This window comes from Perca flavescens, chromosome 24 (genome assembly GCF_004354835.1).
Source record: "Perca flavescens isolate YP-PL-M2 chromosome 24, PFLA_1.0, whole genome shotgun sequence".
Lineage (NCBI taxonomy): Eukaryota > Metazoa > Chordata > Actinopteri > Perciformes > Percidae > Perca > Perca flavescens.
Window position 1 is genome coordinate 3,367,126 of NC_041354.1, and position 19,183 is coordinate 3,386,308.

The following is a 19,183-nucleotide window of genomic DNA, read 5'->3' on the forward strand; positions in this document are numbered from 1 at the left end:
ACAGCAGACCTCCAACTCTGTTGCAACTCAAAGCAGCTCAGGAAGCGGATCTGAGCGGAAGTGTAAATCTGCAGCGTCTGGATAACAACACACACTCAGTCTCTAATAAATGAGATTAAGCTCTGGCAGAGGATTCGTGCTGTTTTCATACAGAATCTCCTCCCAAGTGAGAGCAGGATTAAAGTGCTTTTCAACGCATGCATTCACACCATGAACGTCACTAAATGAAGTAATGACACTCAACTTAAATGTTGAATTTAAGAATAAAGAAGTGTATAAACACTGCTAAAAAAAACAATGTTTCCCAGTTCCACACAATATGACAGCTGGCTATAATGTATTGAGATAAAGTGGAAGCATACAGTATGATGTATAATGAATTATGAGCTAGAACAGCACCTCCTCACCGTGCCTGATGCAACATTTATACATGTGTATTACTGTTATGTACATGTTTGTGTGTACATGAAGAGAAGAGAGAATCAGATGGAGCCTGTCGACATCCCCACCTGTCCTTACCTATCTCGGCCACGTCCAGGCAGTGCTCCTGGGAAGTGTAGTTCCTGTGGGCGGTGACGGCGGTCACGCTCAAGCAGTAGATCTTCCAAATGGACGTGTAGCTGCTGTCGAAGTGGCAGCTGTTGGCACCGGCGCTCACGTAGTCCGGACACTCGTGTTTGGGCCCCTTACTGTGAACATCAGAGGAGAGTTTATGTATGACGTCACCTCGGCTCAGGGCTGTTTCCTGTTTGGACAGCAGATCTCTGTCCCCCCATTTTCAATTTCTTTTGTTGATAAAAAAATAAAAAATAAATCACTTTATTTGCCTCTTTCAATTTCCATTTTTCTTTTATATTCTACCTTAAAATAAACCGTCTTAAAGGATTGTTTTTGTTGTCAAAAGCTTGTTTTAAAACTCAGCTTTGCATTGCACATAAGACTGGAGCGATACGTCGACTCAGATATCCATTTTGGGACGAACGTGCCGCGCCTCCTGATGCACGTGTGTCTTGTTTTGAGTCAGCAGGTTTATAGGCGTTCTATGGGAAAGGAAAATGCTTTTCAGACATGTTTGATTTTTTGAATTGCAGGCAAGTTCTCCCAGATACATTCAACAAATCTTTTATGTTTTCTTCAGCTATTCATTAGCATTCACCCAAGGCAAAACAATTATCTCCATTTGTCTATTTGTTGTACATTAAGACATCAATCTTTTAAATCCCATATACACGTAGAGGTGGAATTCATTGAATGAAACACTAAAAACATGAGCTTCCTTGCCAGCCTTTAGGTCACAGCTAAAGAAGTTTCTCATTTCATCTTAAAGCTTTTAGCAGGACTTTGACTTTGACTTTGAAAGGCCTTTAAAAATTTATTTTATGTACTTTGTGCAGATACACACAGCAGATCTGGGACCAGAGGATCGGAGGCTAATTTAACTGTATACTGTGTGTGTGTGTGTGTGTCTCTGTCTGTCTGTCTGAGATATATATATATATGTATATATATATATATGTATATATATATATATATGCAGTTATATCTTTTGAATCTCAGTACTCCATTATGGTCTAAATACTGTGACAAATACTAAATTCTCTATTATTTATTAATCTAATCTGTTGAATGTAATCTCACAAATTCCCAGAAACAACACCGAGGCCATTAATTTATTTTTTAATTTAATTTATTAAGTTATTTATTGCTATTTATTCCAGTTGATTTTGGCCTTTTCTTATCACATCATCACAGATTTACACGCGTGGCTGCAGCACAACGAGATGACAATCGATGGAGCTGCGAGCCTCGTCGGGTCAGATGCACAATCCAATTTGTCCTGATTACTGGGAGCAGCTTCTTCGCTGTGTGTGCCATCTGGCACTGTGCTGAGTCCATGTGAGGCTGCGTTCACCAGTTCAGAGCAGTGCGTTAAAAGCTTCTCGCCGAGGGCGAGCGCGACGAATCAAACTGGATTTATATGACCCAGAAACTTTAGATCTGAGTTCTTAATTCAAATGAATTGCAATATTGCTGCAGCAAAGAAACATATTCTAAACTTAATAAACTTTGTGTTAACAGTTTGTGGTTGCTCCTTCCTGCTTCAACAACTTTCCATAATGTTGCCAGACACTTAGAATAATAATCTGAGCCTGTCAGCAGCAAAAACAGAACTTTTAGTGGTCACACACTGACGGTGAACAATTACCTCGAGTGGTTACATTGCAGCTTGGTTCCAGGTTGAAAAATGCCGAAGTTACCCTTTATAGTCCTCAGGAAATCATATATTTAAACACATGCAGTGAGCAAACTCCATGCGCGATACAATCAAAAGCTCCAGAACAAATACAAAATGGACCTTATGGCAGATTGTGCAGACATTCTTTGAAGGTTTTTACTTATAGGAAAGATATTTTTTTCAGGGTTGAATCATCTGTTTTTGTTGTTGTCACTGACATCAAATACTTAAAGTCACTGCACAATCTCGAGCATCCCTGTTTCCTTATCTTTTTAGAGAACAGCAGGCAACAAAAGTTCTTACAGAGCTGATTGTTTCTATTTTAGACAAACTGAATTATGAACTGGAAGCGATTAATAACAGCTACACCCTAAATCAATTTCTCCAGGGACGCTTGAATCAGCGGCAATTTATTTTTGAAAGGTCTGTGTTGATTAAATCTGAGCTCTCAGGCTTCCTTATCAAACATGTTGCCTGGGAACCAAAAACAAACACTTTTAGTGGATGGAAACTGATGGTAAACATCTGTCCTATAGGGTTACACTGCAGCTTGTTTCGTGGCTGCCGGTTACAGCGTTCTTGCTCAAACCTGGAGCAACATCAAAGATTTTTATTCACATTAATCATGAGTACATGTAGCCTGGTTTGTGTGTGTGTTGTGTACGTACTCTTTGGAGTATGTAAGGACGTAGGTGACCGGCTCTCCCTCTGTCAGGTTGTCCAGTGGATGCCACCAGCAGGAGAAGTCCTCCATGTTGGGCGAGCGGCAGTGGTAGATGTGAGGCCTCGTTGTCATGACAACCTCCTCTGCCAAAAGAAAGAAAAAATAAATCACGAAGTCGAGTCAGTCGGCACACAAACATTTTATTTCTCAGTTTAAAACGTATAAGCTTCAAGAAATAAAAGCAAAACGCAACATAAATGTCCGTCTCTTTGGTGTACAGTTGATGTAATTCAGGTTCTCTGTGGCTCTATACTGGGGATAGAACAAAAGGAGTCTGGTGACTCTGAAGAGAGCAGATATAACAGCTTCAGTTCCCCGTCGTAAAGGGCCGTCTGGCAGCAAAGTAAAGCGCTGAAGATATTCTAAATATAGCGTACGCTCAAAGTGATCTAGATGTTTTTGGGTGTCTAAAACCCGTTTAGCTGCGGCCCCGTCCACAGCAGGGCGTTGCTTAGCTTCCGTGTCGGTTCTCCTGCCTGCTTCTCCAAACTGGGGGCGTGCCGACCTCCGTCTACTGGAGCTAACACAGTGACTATGGAGAAGGAGCTCATACAACCCCACTTCACAACATCTTGTAATCGCAACTAGTAGCTCGAGTGTGACGTCACATCCGTGTCGAAAAACAAATAACCGCAGGGTTGTTTTGTTCTTTTTGTCACACAATACTACGAGTCGGAGAAAAGATGGATTTTTGTAACATTTAGGATTCTATTCACCCAGTTATTGACATATTACACAAATATATTTCACAGTTTGATACATGAAAATTAGGTTTTGATTAACGTTAACGTTAGGCTACTGCTCTGCTTTCTGCTCAAGACTCGGCTTAAAGCCATTGTTGTCATATAGCAACCGAGCATCTCTAGCCAATTTCAGCTGCACAAGCTCCAAAATAACTAATCAGGCGGTATTTAACTCCTAATAAGACTGTAGAGACATGTCTATAGGTAGCAGTATACAGCACTATGTTTAACTCCTAATAAGACTGTAGAGACATGTCTATAGGTAGCAGTATACAGCACTATGTTTAACTCCTAATAAGACTGTAGAGACATGTCTATAGGTAGTAGTATACAGCACTATGTTTAACTCCTAATAAGACTGTAGAGACATGTTTAAGCAGTATACAGCACTATGTTTAACTCCTAATAAGACTGTAGAGACATGTCTATAGGTAGCAGTATACAGCACTATGTTTAACTCCTAATAAGACTGTAGAGACATGTCTATAGGTAGCAGTATACAGCACTATGTTTAACTCCTAATAAGACTGTAGAGACATGTCTATAGGTAGCAGTATACAGCACTATGTTTAACTCCTAATAAGACTGTAGAGACATGTCTATAGGTAGCAGTATACAGCACTATGTTTAACTCCTAATAAGACTGTAGAGACATGTCTATAGGTAGCAGTATACAGCACTATGTTTAACTCCTAATAAGACTGGAGAGACATACCTATAGGTAGCAGTATACAGTGCTGTGTGTACCACTTCTTCATTTGGTTACAACAAAGACAAAAGTGCTTAAAATTGTTGAAAACCACAATGTTTACTACGTGTGATGCAAGACGTAGCCATCTTTGAAAGTGACCTCGGGGTCCTCTGAGTTCAGACGACTTGACGAGTCATATATATACGACCTCGGGGGCGCTCTTTTTGCAACTTCCAGTTCGTAAAAAAAAAAAATGCACCATTAACCGCACGCTGGCTAACGCAGCTTCAGTGTTGACGACATCGGTGATTTGTTGGAGGGAGAATTAAAAACGACAAATGGAAATAAATAAACAGGAAAGAAAAATCCATCGTCCAACAGTCCTCTCTCCTCTCACTCACTTCTACAAACTCGATCTTCTAATTCTGTTACACACACACACACACACACACACACACACACACACACACACACACACACACACACACACACACACACACACACACACACACACACACACACACACACACACACACACACACACACACACACACACACACACACACACACACACACCTAATCATCTGTGCCGGTCCCATGACGGTGATTTAGACCAGCAGTGGAAAATTGATCGGCGTCTGAAAGCCGCAGGAAGTCCCAACAGTCCTGCCTGCTGTTGACTAACACACTCATCAAGTGGAAGTGTGACTGACCTCGCAACATTTCATGTCTCAACTGAGACATTTTGTAGTCGTATGAAATTAAACTGAAACATTTATGATTTTATTTGTTTTTCATCTTTTTTTGAACGTCTGAATTGTCCTGAATTAATTTTTTCTGGTTTGTCCCATTTCATTTCATTCCTGAACACATTTTTGCAAATTCCAAATGGAAAATTATGATAAAATAAACAAATTTAAAGTTAATTAACAATTTAGTAAACAACATTTGAGAAAATAATCTCAACAATAACGATCCTCACAAGCTCGTTACGGAGCTCTGAACTGTATCATGTGGTTAGGGAGTTTGCTCGGTTGTCATGAGAATGTGGAAGTTAATTTTTATCACTTCTGGACTTGAGCGAGTGAACTCCATCCTCTGACGAAGACTGTGTGATACAGGTGAAAGGTCCAGAACGAGCTGTACTCGAGTGGACCTGGAAGTTAAGAGTGTTTTGTCAAAACGTCCGCTTCTATATGAGTTGTGTATTTGTGAGTTTTTCCCTCAGATGGAAATACAAAGACTTTGTGTCCTCACCATCCTGTGAAAGAAAAGTCCTTGAGAGTACATTAAAGCAGCGAGACATCATGTGCCCTCTACGGGTCGGAGCAGCGGGAGGCGAACAGTAATCCATGAGAGAATGCATGGATCTGCAGTCTGACGGCAGCAGGGAAACAAAGACCTGTTGTGTGTGCTGTAAGGAGCTCAGCGAGGGACTTTCTAATCAACAACCTGCACTTCTCAGAATTAAAGAAAATAAAAAAAGGACGCATGCTGGGCTCCAGTAAAGCTGGGCAAATTCAAACCTGCAGCAAATCTGATTGGCCCGATTCACAGTGATGCTGAACGCCGTCTGTAACATCTGGGTTATTTTTAAAGTCTGGGTTTAAAAGCATTGAGGCGCCATGTGGACATAATGTGACAGGGGGCAACTTTTCTTCACTATGAACATTTTTCTTAATATTTTAAGACTAACTTTCGTCATTTATTCTGTTTCATGTCATGAAAATCTAATTGTAAAGACAAACTCACTTTAAACAGATAATCCATCATGAATATTTTGTCATTTTTGTGTTCAAGGTTACTTTGAGGCGCCAAATGTGGATAGTTTTCCAGGGGTCCGAGGGGTTATGGGGCCGCAAGGAAACACAAAACGACCACAAAGTAGTTGCGGCAGTTTAGAGGATGAACATTTATGAAACAAGCTAATGGCTGTAGACAGACAGACAGACAGACAGACAGACAGACAGACAGACAGACAGACAGACAGGCGTGGATATGAAACTGTGACTGAACAGAAACAGGCTGAGGTAATCAAACTTTTCATGTGGAACAACATCAGACAAATCTCAGTGAGACCCAGTCGAAACATGACGTGTGACAGATGGATACAGTGTGTGCTGACAGATAAAATGCTTATTTACAACAACTGATGTTGGGTTCAGACTCAACACTGTGCAGCTCTAAACTGGTTGTAAATGAAGAGAAAGTCTAAAAGGTCATGAGTGATGCTGTGAGCTCATCGATATCTCCCCGCTGACACGTCCAGCTGAGCGGAAACTAAATATATACATACACATATACATGAAGTCTGGTTTGACTACAATAAAAGGAAAATACACCAACATTTTGGTCTTTGACTCACCGTGGCTCTGTTGCTCTCTGTAAGAGGCGTTCTGGGCGACGATTCTGCTGCTGCCCAACGGAGGAAGCAGAGAGAGCAGCAGCCACAGCATCCTGCCGCCTTCTGTCCACCTGTCAACACAGACAACAACTTAAACACACCAGCTTAGGCCCAGGAAGATCCCACAGCTACTATGGTAGGAACATGACCCAACTGCAGGTTTGGATTTTAAAGGGCAGCAGAAGCTCTTTGAGTCCAAACACTGAGCAGCAGCGACACTTCCTTCGTCATGAGACCCATCCCGCTTCATCAAATCAGTCCAACAACAAACTTCCCCTTAAAAGTGCATACATTCCTAAAAATTACACCCCATTTTCTATGAAACAGAGAAGAGAATAGAAAGACTGATTAAAGTTAACTTGTGGGACTTCCTCCCGCTTGATTCCCACAGTTGTAGCAGAAGAAAACTGTCCTAAAATCTGTGATACCACAAAGGCTGCCAATATTAACATGAAATCAGATTTTCAATTTGCGTGCACATGATGTGTGACTTAATTAAAACAAGCAGATTCGATGCTTATTTTTTTTGTTCAGGGTATATTAGATTATCCACTTTAAATTTTCCTGATTGAATTTAACGGATGACACACGGACAAAGCTGCCATACTGATAAAGAAATTCACTTTGCATTCTCAAATCGTTAGACAACCTAAACTTGAAAATTAAATTACAAACTTGACTTTTGCACTTACATTCAAAGTATGCCATGATTTAAGCTTTAGTATAAATGTCCTTTTTGTCATGCTCCTATTTGAAACCTTTGATAAAGGCTTTGACTTCAACAGATTTTCTAAAAAGATGCATAGAATAAGTCTGTTATCATGGCAATTCAAAAGCTATTTAGATATTATAAGTAAATGTACTCAAGTATGCAATGTAAAAGTACTTGAATCTCTAGATTGGGAGATTTTCATGCAGAACGTAAAGAAAGAAACAAAAGTGATATACAGCTCAATGTTTCCCTGGCAGATTGGTTAAGAATTGGGGGCTCAATTTAAACTTTAAACTTTCTTTAAATATTTATCAGTCACTTTTCAAAATCCACATGAACCACTCTTCACATCGGCATAAATTGAATCCACCTCACAGTAGTTCTTTAGGAAGAAAATAATCAGTTTTAAAGCTGGTTCAACACAAAACCACTGCAGCTGATTTGTTAGAATTGTTCATCTGCAAAGTAACTCCAGCCGCCAGATGAATGCAGAGGAGAACAAGTCCAATATCTCCCTCTAACAGTACTTAAAGTACTTAATATGTAACTTTCAGTCTGTGTTGATTCTGGCGGCCACTTTGGACCACTCTTTTCTTTACGGTGCTGTATTGCCCACTGTATTACTGAGTTAGCGTTACCAGGAGGTCATGTAGTCGTGATGAATGTTTTGCTCAGACAGAAAATCATTTACAATAAGAGAATATGTTACTGATGCTTCATTGCATTTCAAGTGTTGCATAAAGAGATTGTTGTAGCAACCAACCTAATAACTTAGAAACCCACGGACGGTTTACATAGGTACAGGGGGACAAGTGAAAAGAAAATAGTAGGCCAACAGTAAAAGGAATAACACGGGCGCGCTAAATGGAAGGGGGGCGTAATGTAATGTCGGCTACTGGCGTACAACCACATTGTAAAGTTATAAATTAAATATATATATTTCATACCTGAGGGCCAATTCGGGTACAGTACAGTTTAACGTTGCTGAGGAAACGGGGACGAGGAACAACTGGATATACTCTCATCTCCATCTAAAATGCACGTTTGATGCTTTCAAATGTCAACGTCGTATGTTTTGCTAACGTTAGTTGGAGAGCTAATTCACCTGAATGAACACGTTTTTCATAAAGAACATCTTATTCAGTCTGATATTGTTTGTGACTTCCTGTCTAGATGTTTGTATTGATTCCTTGTACAAAAATAGTACACCGTGACAGAGACCTTTGGGGTTTAAGGTTCTGCTGAAAGCTTATTACTCTAATCAGCTTAGTCCAGTGAACCGAGAGACCACTGAACACGTGTGGCATGTTAAGGTCATGGTGACAATGTGAATACTCGCTGATAAAGGATCATAAAACTGGTTCTATACAGTAACTATTTGTTTTAGTAATCTCATATCTCAAGTTTCCCCGTCTGGTTTAACACCAGGAATTCCTCCTTGGAAGAAACAATTTGCTGTTTTAAGTTTTCTAATATCAGATTCCTGTCGACTGTCATCCAGAAGAAAATAATGTCACCTTACAAGCTTTTCTAGAACATCCAAGTTTGTGGTCTGAAATCAATGACAAAAACTAAATCAGACTGGAGGAAACGTCAGTTCAATTCAATCAAAACAGCATGATTATTTAATTGTTTCATAACTTCACCAAAACAGCTTTTCTAGGAAAAACCCAGGAACCCTTTCTAGTAAGCGGAAAGTTATAAAACTTCATTGTGACTAAAGCGGTGACTAAATTTACTTCCCGCCTTCCAAGAAGTCTCTGTCTCCGGGCCACTATCAGGGCCAGCTCACCTGCCAGAAACCTACCTGCCAGGAGTCTGCTAAAGCAACTATAAATATCTCTTTTCCACCACAGGAATTAAGACCTGGCGAGGCAGTGTCTAAATGTAGTTTCCAGCTGTGAAAAAGTACCGGGAAGAACTTTGTCATGGTCAAACAAATTTTACTCTGCTTTTACTTTAGATACTTTACTTGTAAGCGAGTATATTTTGCCGTTTTAACGGAGAAACAAAAAAGATTTAGGTCAGGAACGCCAGACATAAAACAATAAAATATCCTCCTTATGTAAACGACCGACATCAAGATTGAAGCGACAGTAATGAAGTCATAAGGGAGCTTAGAGGTTTAAAGTCTGCTCTTATGACGGTACAGGACAGCAGCACTGACATGCAAACAGCAGCCGATCCTCGAGCACTAACAACAGTCACAGCGAATAATCCCTGCCTTGATCTTGCCGGAGAGGAGGATTAAAAAAAAAACGCCTTGTTGGGTTTTCTATCTGGAGTTCTCAGCTGATCCTGACGCCGCAGGCCTCAGGGCACGATAACATCAATGAAAAGTGCAATAATAATAAAAAAAAAAACTTTAGCTCATTGTTTCTAATCCTTCAACATCTGCCCTCCTTCCATCTGTCATACAGAAGCAAAGTATTCATTACTTTAGATTTTACATCAACAAAAATGCATGCCATTAAAGGATTTAACAGCCACAGAGCTGAGGCTGGGTTTATTATCACTCCATGTTTCAGTAGAAGTCCAGCATAATGGTTCTGTTGTATAAAAGGTCCATCATTATTAAAAAAAACTGGGTGCATGGGCACAAGCCTCATTCCTAGGGGTGGAGCCAGACGTTGTAAACATTTAGGGCTTAGTTCAAACCTACGGGGAGGTCTGGGGACATGCTCCATTCACAGCAGCTATGTGCTCTCTCTTTCTTTTTTATAACAGAATGCCTAAACATCCGGACATCACACCAATTGCACTGCATTATGTTTCATAGCTATATGTACGAATGGTTCATAACAGCCTGTGCTGTTGCTTTACGAGAAGAAAAACATAATCCAACCCATCCTGCTGTCCTGTTCCCCCAACTCCTTATACCCAATCTCTCAGCCATTAAAACCTCAGAGGCATCACACCTCTAGCACTCCTCAATCAATACTTCACACCACTACCATCTGGTCCAAGATACAGGACACTAAAAAGGAAAGCAGGGGTTTAGTCCTTTATGCAAAAGCAGAACTGAACAATATCCCTCTGGGGCAATAAATCTAAATCTGTAAATACTTTCTGGGGCTTCTCTCAAACAGACTCTGCAAAGAGCTTCTCAACAAAAGATTAAAAAAAGGGACATCAAATAAGGCCGCCAATGTAAATCAAAAGTCAGATAAAAGACGAAGATGTGTTGGTCCTGAACTGCCCCAAACAGAGAGCTTAACTGACCTTAGCATCAGTCGTTCACAGTTCACACTCCTGTGATGACGCACCGTAGGATCAGAGCTGAAAGAGCCACCCTGGATGCACTCCGGTGATAAACAGACCTGCAGGTAGAATTAAAGGACCATATCAGACCTGATGAGACTCATAATACTTTAGATTTCTAATACGTTTTGTTTCATTCCTCATGTCAGCTATGAGCGCATCATCAAACAGTCACGCGTCGATTTGATTCCCTTCTCACTTCACCTCCGGGGTTTTAGCCAGTTCACAACTTCCTGTCTCACAGAAATAGAGCCAAGCAGAGGGTAAAGCCTCGAGCTGTCCGGGCCTCACGCATGTGAATCCTCAGAACAGGGGAAAGCCTCTCTGAATGTCCCGACTGGTCTTTAGTTCTGGTCCCACTGCACGGCCTGAAACCCCCCACAGGGACTACGGAAAGTGAAGAATGTCCACTGCTGTTAATTCATGCTGCACAGACACAAAGAAAGCCCTATGATGCTGTAAATAAAGAGCATGATTTACACTTTTAAAGTTGACTTTAATGTGCCAGTGGAGCTCATTATCTGAAGCATAACTTCCATAACATCCAGATTGATTAGAACGATGTATGCCAGCGAGACATGGACACTCAAGGCTCCCCAGGAAAGGAGACTTCATGCCTTTCATATCTGCTGCCAACGCCCAATACTAGGGTTGGATATTGTTTGGGTTTTTTGGATACCTAAAACGATGCTAAAACGATTAACGACACCGGCTGCCATGTGTAATGTTAACGTCACGCAGCGATGTTTCTGTTGACTGTAACGTCCGTTACGGAGAACCAGAGGCTAGCGCAGCCATTTAGGGGCCCTGGAATGAGGCCGAAATACAATACAGGCCAAAAGTTTGGACACACCTTCTCATTCATTGCGTTTCCTTTATTTTCATGACTATTTACATTGTAGATTCTCACTGAAGGCATCAAAACTATGAATGAACACATATGGAATTATGTACTTAACAAAAAAGTGTGAAATAACTAAAAACATGTCTTATATTTTAGATTCTTAATTCCTAGGTACCGGTTGTTTAGGAACTGGTGTCATATTGGCACCGGGTTTTGGTACCCAACCCTACCGAATACTCTGCATCTCCTGGAAAGACGAGGTGCCCAACAGGGGTGCTCTGTCCCGAGCAAAGATCCCATCCATGTCCATACTCCTCAAGGATGGAAGAAACCCCAAATACCTTTTTATGGAAAGCTCGCTTTAGGGAAAAAGGCCATCAGGGTGGCCACTTCTACACTACAAAGATGTACTGTATGTCAACGTGACCTGAAAACAACCAACACTGACACAAATAGCTGGGAAGCCTCAGCAAAAGACAAACCAGAGATTTAAAGAACAACAGCTGCTTCAGTGGAACGAGAAGAGCAAGGATGCCTACTACGACTCTTATGATTACAGAGATTGTGTTATTGTCCTGTAAACACACAGTGCATGTGGGAAAACTAATTTCTGATGGCTCTCAAAGATACGCCGATGACTGTGTGCGTTTTCGGATCGCAGATTTATTTTAGGTTAAAGCTATCAAAGCAACTTCTTTATCACGTCTCAAAGTCCTTGAGCTGCAATAATATCAACGATTAGTCCAAGAACATTGTGTAACAAAGAGTACACACAAATGGTTACAGACTGAAGGAAAGACAAAACTCCAGGGCACAACCTCGTCTACATTATCAGAAATATGAGCCTGTTACAAGACTTAAGGGTTTTACGGTTTATAAAGGTCAAGGAAAACAGCCGGTATAATTCAATCCTGACTTGAGACTTAGTGTGTTAGCATGTTGCTTATTATCAGAAAACACAAAGTCCAGCTGAGGCTCATGGGAAAAGTCATAAACCAGTTAAAAAAAAATCCTTCAGATAGACATGTTTCAGTCTCGATGTTGCAGCTGGTAGTAACGATGCAAAATGATAGACGTCTATTATACAGGGAATAATGGATGAGTAAATGCTCACTACACTCTACAAACGGCAGTAACAAAAGCACAGCTGATGGTGCTAGATTAAAAAAAGATAAAAGTTTTTAAGAATTTCTACCCAATTAAATCCTAAAGTATGAGCATTATTAGTCCTGATGTCACTTCATGAAGTAATATTACTTTTTAAGGAGTAACAAGTAAAGAATTGCATATTACACTTCCTGAGTAACTTGCCCAACACTTTGTAACGTAGAAATAAAATGGATTATGGATTATTTTGTTTCTATAGTTTGTAGCTGATCTGAGCAGCTGACTTCTCTATTGGCTGTTGAAACCGATGACGTCCCATTTGTTTTAAAACATCTGGAGACTCGACCAGCTGAGTCACAGTCAATGCCATCAGCTGGTGTTCCCTGCAACGGTTTCTTCTTGTCGCAAATCTTTGGTCTGAACTGGGCTTAAGTGACTCTATTTAATTTAAAGAACACAACATAAGAAGAATATACCAGGTTGGAGTTTTAAGTTTTAAGACTTTCCCGGACATGTTGATACTTAAGTAACAGCTTAATTTCCAAATTTGATAAACCTCCCTCATGGAGTCATGAAAAAAGGACCTAATTCATCATTCCAGCAGCAGTCACAGTTAATCTAATCCAGTTTTGCCTCATCCAACCCTGCCCAGCTGCATGATCGCTGTAAATCCATAAACAATAATCAAATCAAGCTGTGACGCATAAGGGTTCATTAAATCAAAATTCTCTACACTTAGGATTAAAAATACCTCTAGTCATTAATTGGATGCGTACAGGCTCAGTGTGAATCATTTAACGATAAAATTTCATTTTATTTTTTGACTTCAACGCCATTTAGTTAGAAAAATATTCAATAATTATTTCCTTTCTCAAAGATTATTCTGTACAAGTAGCAGCTGTAAAAAAAACAAACACTGCAAACTAGAGTTGTCAACTATTAATCACAGACTATTTTCATAATCAATTAATCGATTTGACAGTTGCAAGCCCTACACCCAGCTACATTTTCTTTTTATTCCTTCCAGTGTTAGTGAAATATGTGCACATTTTCTGTTACAGAAGGAGCAAGTTAAAACCCAACAAAGGAGACAACAACCTGTAGAGCATGATAATAAGGCAGGAACCAAATGCCATCACAAACACAGCAGCTCCAATAAACACCTGTCACACTGATTTCCCTACACATTTCTCAAAAGGTTCATCTGATACATGAAAGCAGCATGCCTCGCTATCTGTTCCTCACCCTCAATCCCAACACAGCGCTTCACCCGTTGCTGAGACGACCAGCTGCTCCCCCGTTACAGCGGCTGATCAATTCCCATCCCGCTGTTTGAGTCCTGACAGGTAAATCTATACGGTGGGAGTGAAGCGATGCTGCAGGCCGACACGCTGGCCCACAACAGGACGTCCACACAAAATCTATCCAATCCTTCAAACAGGACACAATTAACCATCGAGCAACCGCTTTATCGACCCGCAGGAGAAAGGCCAGCTAATTGGCACCGCTTTTAACAGATTACGTCGTTATTTTCCAGATGTTGAGGATAATTAAAGCCATTATGAGAGTATTTAACACATTTCTTCCCTCAACTGAGCTCCAGACCTGCTGAAAGCAGTAGGTAGGTAGTAGGTCTTCTGAGGGATTAGAAAAACCTAAAGGTGACCGTGTCTCTCCGACACCGGGGAACATACGATCTGTGGTCTCTGTTCACGCTTTCTAAAAAGCAGCTGAAGGATAAACCAACTTTTGTCTGACGTTTGTAATTTTGTTTATTATTTTTTTTCCATTGACATTTTATTCTTCTTTTTGCTTCTTCATTTGACTGTTTTTGGGTCTATTTTTTTTACTTGTTTTTCTCTTGTGAAGCATTTTGTGACTTTGTAAAAGGTGCTGTATTAAATAAACGTATTACTATGTCTGAAGAACATTTAAGATCAATTCTTTCTACTCAGGCCAGACTTATGAACTATGCAAACACCTTTGCATACACCATGTTATATAAACCTTTGTTTATTCATTTGTGAATGAAGCATGGACTTTTATTTTGAAGGGCACTTGATACCATTATATTCCTTTTTTTTTCGGAGGCTTCTTTAAAAAGATGCAAACTCCGTACACATTTTTTAACGACAATTGAAAACCTATTCATAATTGTCAATCTTTGTTCGTTTTATTATGATAGTATGTTTTATTCTTCCTTTTCTTTCCCTTCGTTTTATTTTGATCTTTCACATATTCTGCTGTTCTTGGAATAGCCGTTTAAATATTTGCTGCCTCTTATTGCTCATTTCATTGCTCAGTTTAATCACACAAGTGTGTGCACTTGTTTTAATTTGCATGGTTTTGTAGGTTTTGTGGTTTCCCACTTTGCTGTAAAGCCAAGTCCAATACTTTAGTTTATGAACAAATACATGCAGAGCTAATGCCATTCCTGCTATCAGCTGGACTTTGGTTAGGTTATGTGAGTAATGGGAATAATACAGAAACCTATATTGTTGTATGGTTTGGAGGACTGGTTGCTCTGATTGAGCAGGCATTAAAAAAGCAATTTAAATTAAGAGATAAGGTTTAATTAAAGAGAGCGGAGCTGTTGTTGCTCTGTCACTCTGCTGTCCCCACAGGCGCAGCTCTGACCTTTAACAAAGACTCTAAGTCCCGACGAAGGAGAGGCTTAAGTGAAACACACTCAATTATAAAGGGAGACCGAGTTTATGGATCTCGATGACATTCAGTTGAATTAATTGCTGCATTCACCGTCGGACTGACAGCTACACAAAAAACATTTCAGACAAGACTAAAACTTTGAAATGTGATGAAAAAAAAAGATTAGGCAACTGAACGGTACATTTCCTGCCTTATCAGAAACTCTGTCAATGCTGGAGTGCTTTTTATTTCTCTCGACGATGGAAATAAACGTTATTAGTTGCAGCACTACACTCAACATCTGCATTGTAAAGCTTGTCTACTAAAACTTCAGCGTCCTTTAATGAGCTACGTAAGTCAAGTCTAACTTGAAGTTGTGGAAAAGAGTTGTAAAGAGTTATTCTTCATGAAAGTCAGGATTAATTCTATTTGAGTTTGTTTCTCTGAAACGTTGTGATTGTTACTGTGTTACAGTGACGTTTCTGTCGGACACACCGTTGGACTTTGTGGCCACGACTTCAACTGTTATGTGCAGATCCAGCTTGATACGTCTTATCTGAAGAATTCATACCAGTCCGTGGTGAACACACACACACACACACACACACACACACACACACACACACACACACACACACACACACACACACACACACACACACACACAACACTCAGACAGGAAACACAGATCTGAACAGACAGCAGCATTCGATCCACAGGGAGTCACATGCACCTAATCACATGCATGCTGACGCCAGCCGAGCTTTGTGTTTGGCATAAACACTGCAGCGTTATATAATCCTGACTGTTAGTAATTAACAGACAGCTACTATATCACAAACACTCTGACACAGACAAACATCAGCACAGGGACGACAGGGTTCATTTAACTGAGATTGATATTTTGAAGTTATAATCCTAAAGATGTTTATTATTAAACTACAGTTGTTCCAATACAGATACCAGAAAACCTCCGATACTGCGTCTATGCACCCATACGATATCCTATGATGAGCCATAAGAACTAAATGTATAATTTCCCGATTTCATAAGTTTGTCATCACAAACATCTGCAGCCAGTTAAAAATAATCACAGCTGATCATGTCAATGCTTTTAGATAAGCTGCGACTAACAATTTTCTGTAGGTCATCTAATCACTCCGACACAACTTCTACTTCAGCAGACAAGTAAACTCATAGGTGAGTACCCTCTCTTTGTGCCCGTCTGTCCAGCAACTTGGAAGCGAGCGGTTTCCGGGTCAATGTGGGTCCAATTTCACGTGCCTTTATTTTATTTTTAAAACGCCTCGTTATTCAGTCCAGTGACTGCAAAAAAAACATCATTTATCTTTCTAAAAACAGCCAGTGTTCATGTAACTAGCAACAGACTGGTGCCAATTAGTAAGATTTATATTGAATTTAAGGTTTGTATCAGCCTGAATGGTCAAAGTTGACCTTAATAACTTAAGTTTAAACTTTCACAAGATAATAGCACACTGCTTATGATGTGTAGTCTTTGATTCATGATTAGATCTGCAACACAATCTCAGGTAATGGCAGTCATACTTCTTGTTAGTCAGATTAAAGAAATGCTTCTTTCATTTAGTTTTATTTTTACAATTTGATGCTTTTTCAAGCGCTGCAGTTTTAACTATGAAGGCTGAAGGTTCGGAAAGGTTTTGATCTTGAACGTGTTGGTTTTGAAGACGACAGAAAAAAGAAAACTGCCCACTGGGCTTTATCTGCATGGCCTGACTTTAAATGTCCAACTGTGCTTTGAAACTGAGCATCAGTGCTGCACAAGGGAGGCTGAACATCTTCAAAGTCCAGCATGATGTGATTAAACATGCAAGCCTACAAAACGCAGTACAGAAATCAAAGTCATGCTCACTTTTCTACAACAACCCCCAACTCACATTCATGATTCTCATTTACATTTTACAGATATTAACCACACAGAGAGAGAGCAGCCACATCTTGCTTGTCCCTATAGCTATATCTACGAAAAAGCACGATAAAGCACTGTAATTTATATGTATTCCATGTTTGCAGCACATTGACTACTGCTGTACTAGAGGGCGAAGATCTTCATAGGGAGGAGGTCAGGTGGATGTGTGGGTCCTAAAATAGAGCACTTTCAAGCCGGGGATCGGAGGAAAACAAAAGACTTTCACCCAGAAAAACACTTGTTTGTTCTCGGTCAGTGTTTTAATCCAAACCACGATCTTTTTCTTAAACTTAACTAGTTGTTTTAGTGCCTAAATTTAACTGTCTTCGCTGCAGGACGCTTCATTTTTGTCGGCTAAACCCCTGAAAGGACCGACAGCTCACAGAGCGCTGTAGCCGGTGCCACGTGTCCGGGCCGGCGCTCGCCTAATTTCGTGGGATGTCATACGAACTGGTACGCACAAGATTTTGTACGAAATCATACGAACCCGTTCATGAGCAACATGAGAATGCGTTGTCCTCATGCACACCCTAGGTGTGGTCTGATGTACTTGTCTTGCCATGCTTATCTGTTTTAACACATGTTTGGACACTGAGATGTGTAGTTTCCACTGAAAGGGGACCAGGGGGTTACTTTGAGACTGATCCACTCTTTACAAACTAAAATCACCCAAAACACCAGGGTGGAATAGTTTATAACACCTTACATTAATGTACGTGTTCCTGGGTGATCTCCACAACGTGTGTAGTAGTTAGACTACTATCTGGCTGGTGTTCTAACAAATGGAGTCAGCTGCTACACAAATTCACCGTTTGCAGCAGCAATTTACAATATAGCTGAAATTAACACAGCACAGCATGGTGTGAGGGGTTTAGATCATTTGCAGGTGAAAAGATGTTTAGCCATCTACTTAAGCTAGACTACATTAATTGAAAGGGTTCATCACAGACTGCTGTTACCCTCGTTTTATGGGACCACTTGTTAGAGGTAAGAGCAATTCACGATCTAATGAGTCTATGGACATGTATGGATGTCACTATGTTTAGTTTATTTTTAACATGTTAAAAAAAAGTCAATAACATGTTCATCTGAGTACAGACAACAACAAAAAACACAAACAAAACCCTCAGCAAACTTATCTTTCAAAATTCCAGTAACTGATTCAAATAAGGGTTCCCATGTCATTAGGAGGCAAACAACTAAGCTAAGCTACATCTTTGAAATTGTCAAAACTAGCAAATATGTTTTGAAAACCCAGTAAATGGGTCTGTAATTCAGGTGTGAAGTAAAGTATTTAAAACATACTGAGCATGTGGAATAATGTCCAACTTTGGTCTCACTAAACTGAAGTAGAAGAAACAGAGGGGAAAACATGGTTTATCTTCTTTAAACTATCCTTTTTCCCTCCCTTTAACCACCCTCTTCTACAGGTGAGCCTGTCCAGACGGCAGGTACACATGACTCCGCGTGTCCACTTAGTTTTCTTAGTTTCCATTGTCCATTTAAGTCATTTATTGAGTTAAAAACTCCAGTTATTTAAAGTTCCCAGTCTCTCAAATGTGAAGATTTGCTTTCATTCACCCTTAACCCCCGTATTGTCATCCTGTCGACCATGCACCTGTTTTACAGCTCTGTTGCCTGTTTACAAAGCATAAAGTATAAATTATCATGTTATACCTTCTCAGGCAACTTTATGCCAAATTATTACCACTAGTTACACACTTCTTTTTGGAAATCATGAGCAATAAACTATAAATTATACATATTTGAGTAAAGAAAAATACAGAAATTATGAAGTATTATGACTAATAGTTAAGAACAGAAGAACATATGTTGATGGATAATCCCAGACTGGTATATCTCAAAG

At 40.0% G+C, this 19,183-nt stretch overlaps 1 protein-coding gene across 4 annotated transcripts in view; it reads right to left on the reverse strand.

The window, feature by feature from the left end:
- Nucleotides 1-19,183, reverse strand: part of crfa4 (cytokine receptor family, class I receptor 4) — a 49,454-nt gene that overhangs the window by 16,491 nt on the left and 13,780 nt on the right. For 2 of the 4 annotated variants that reach the window (XM_028572067.1, XM_028572066.1), the window contains 4 exons: nt 10,733-10,830; nt 6,760-6,869; nt 2,905-3,043; nt 520-689 (listed from right to left, as the gene is read on the reverse strand). In XM_028572067.1, coding sequence (XP_028427868.1) covers nt 520-689; nt 2,905-3,043; nt 6,760-6,869; nt 10,733-10,740 — 427 coding nt within the window. In that variant the 5' untranslated portion in view covers nt 10,741-10,830. Of the gene's footprint in view, nt 1-519; nt 690-2,904; nt 3,044-6,759; nt 6,870-10,732; nt 10,831-10,975; nt 11,055-19,183 lie in introns of those variants that run through there. The other 2 variants (XM_028572069.1, XM_028572068.1) reach the window with 2 other exon arrangements.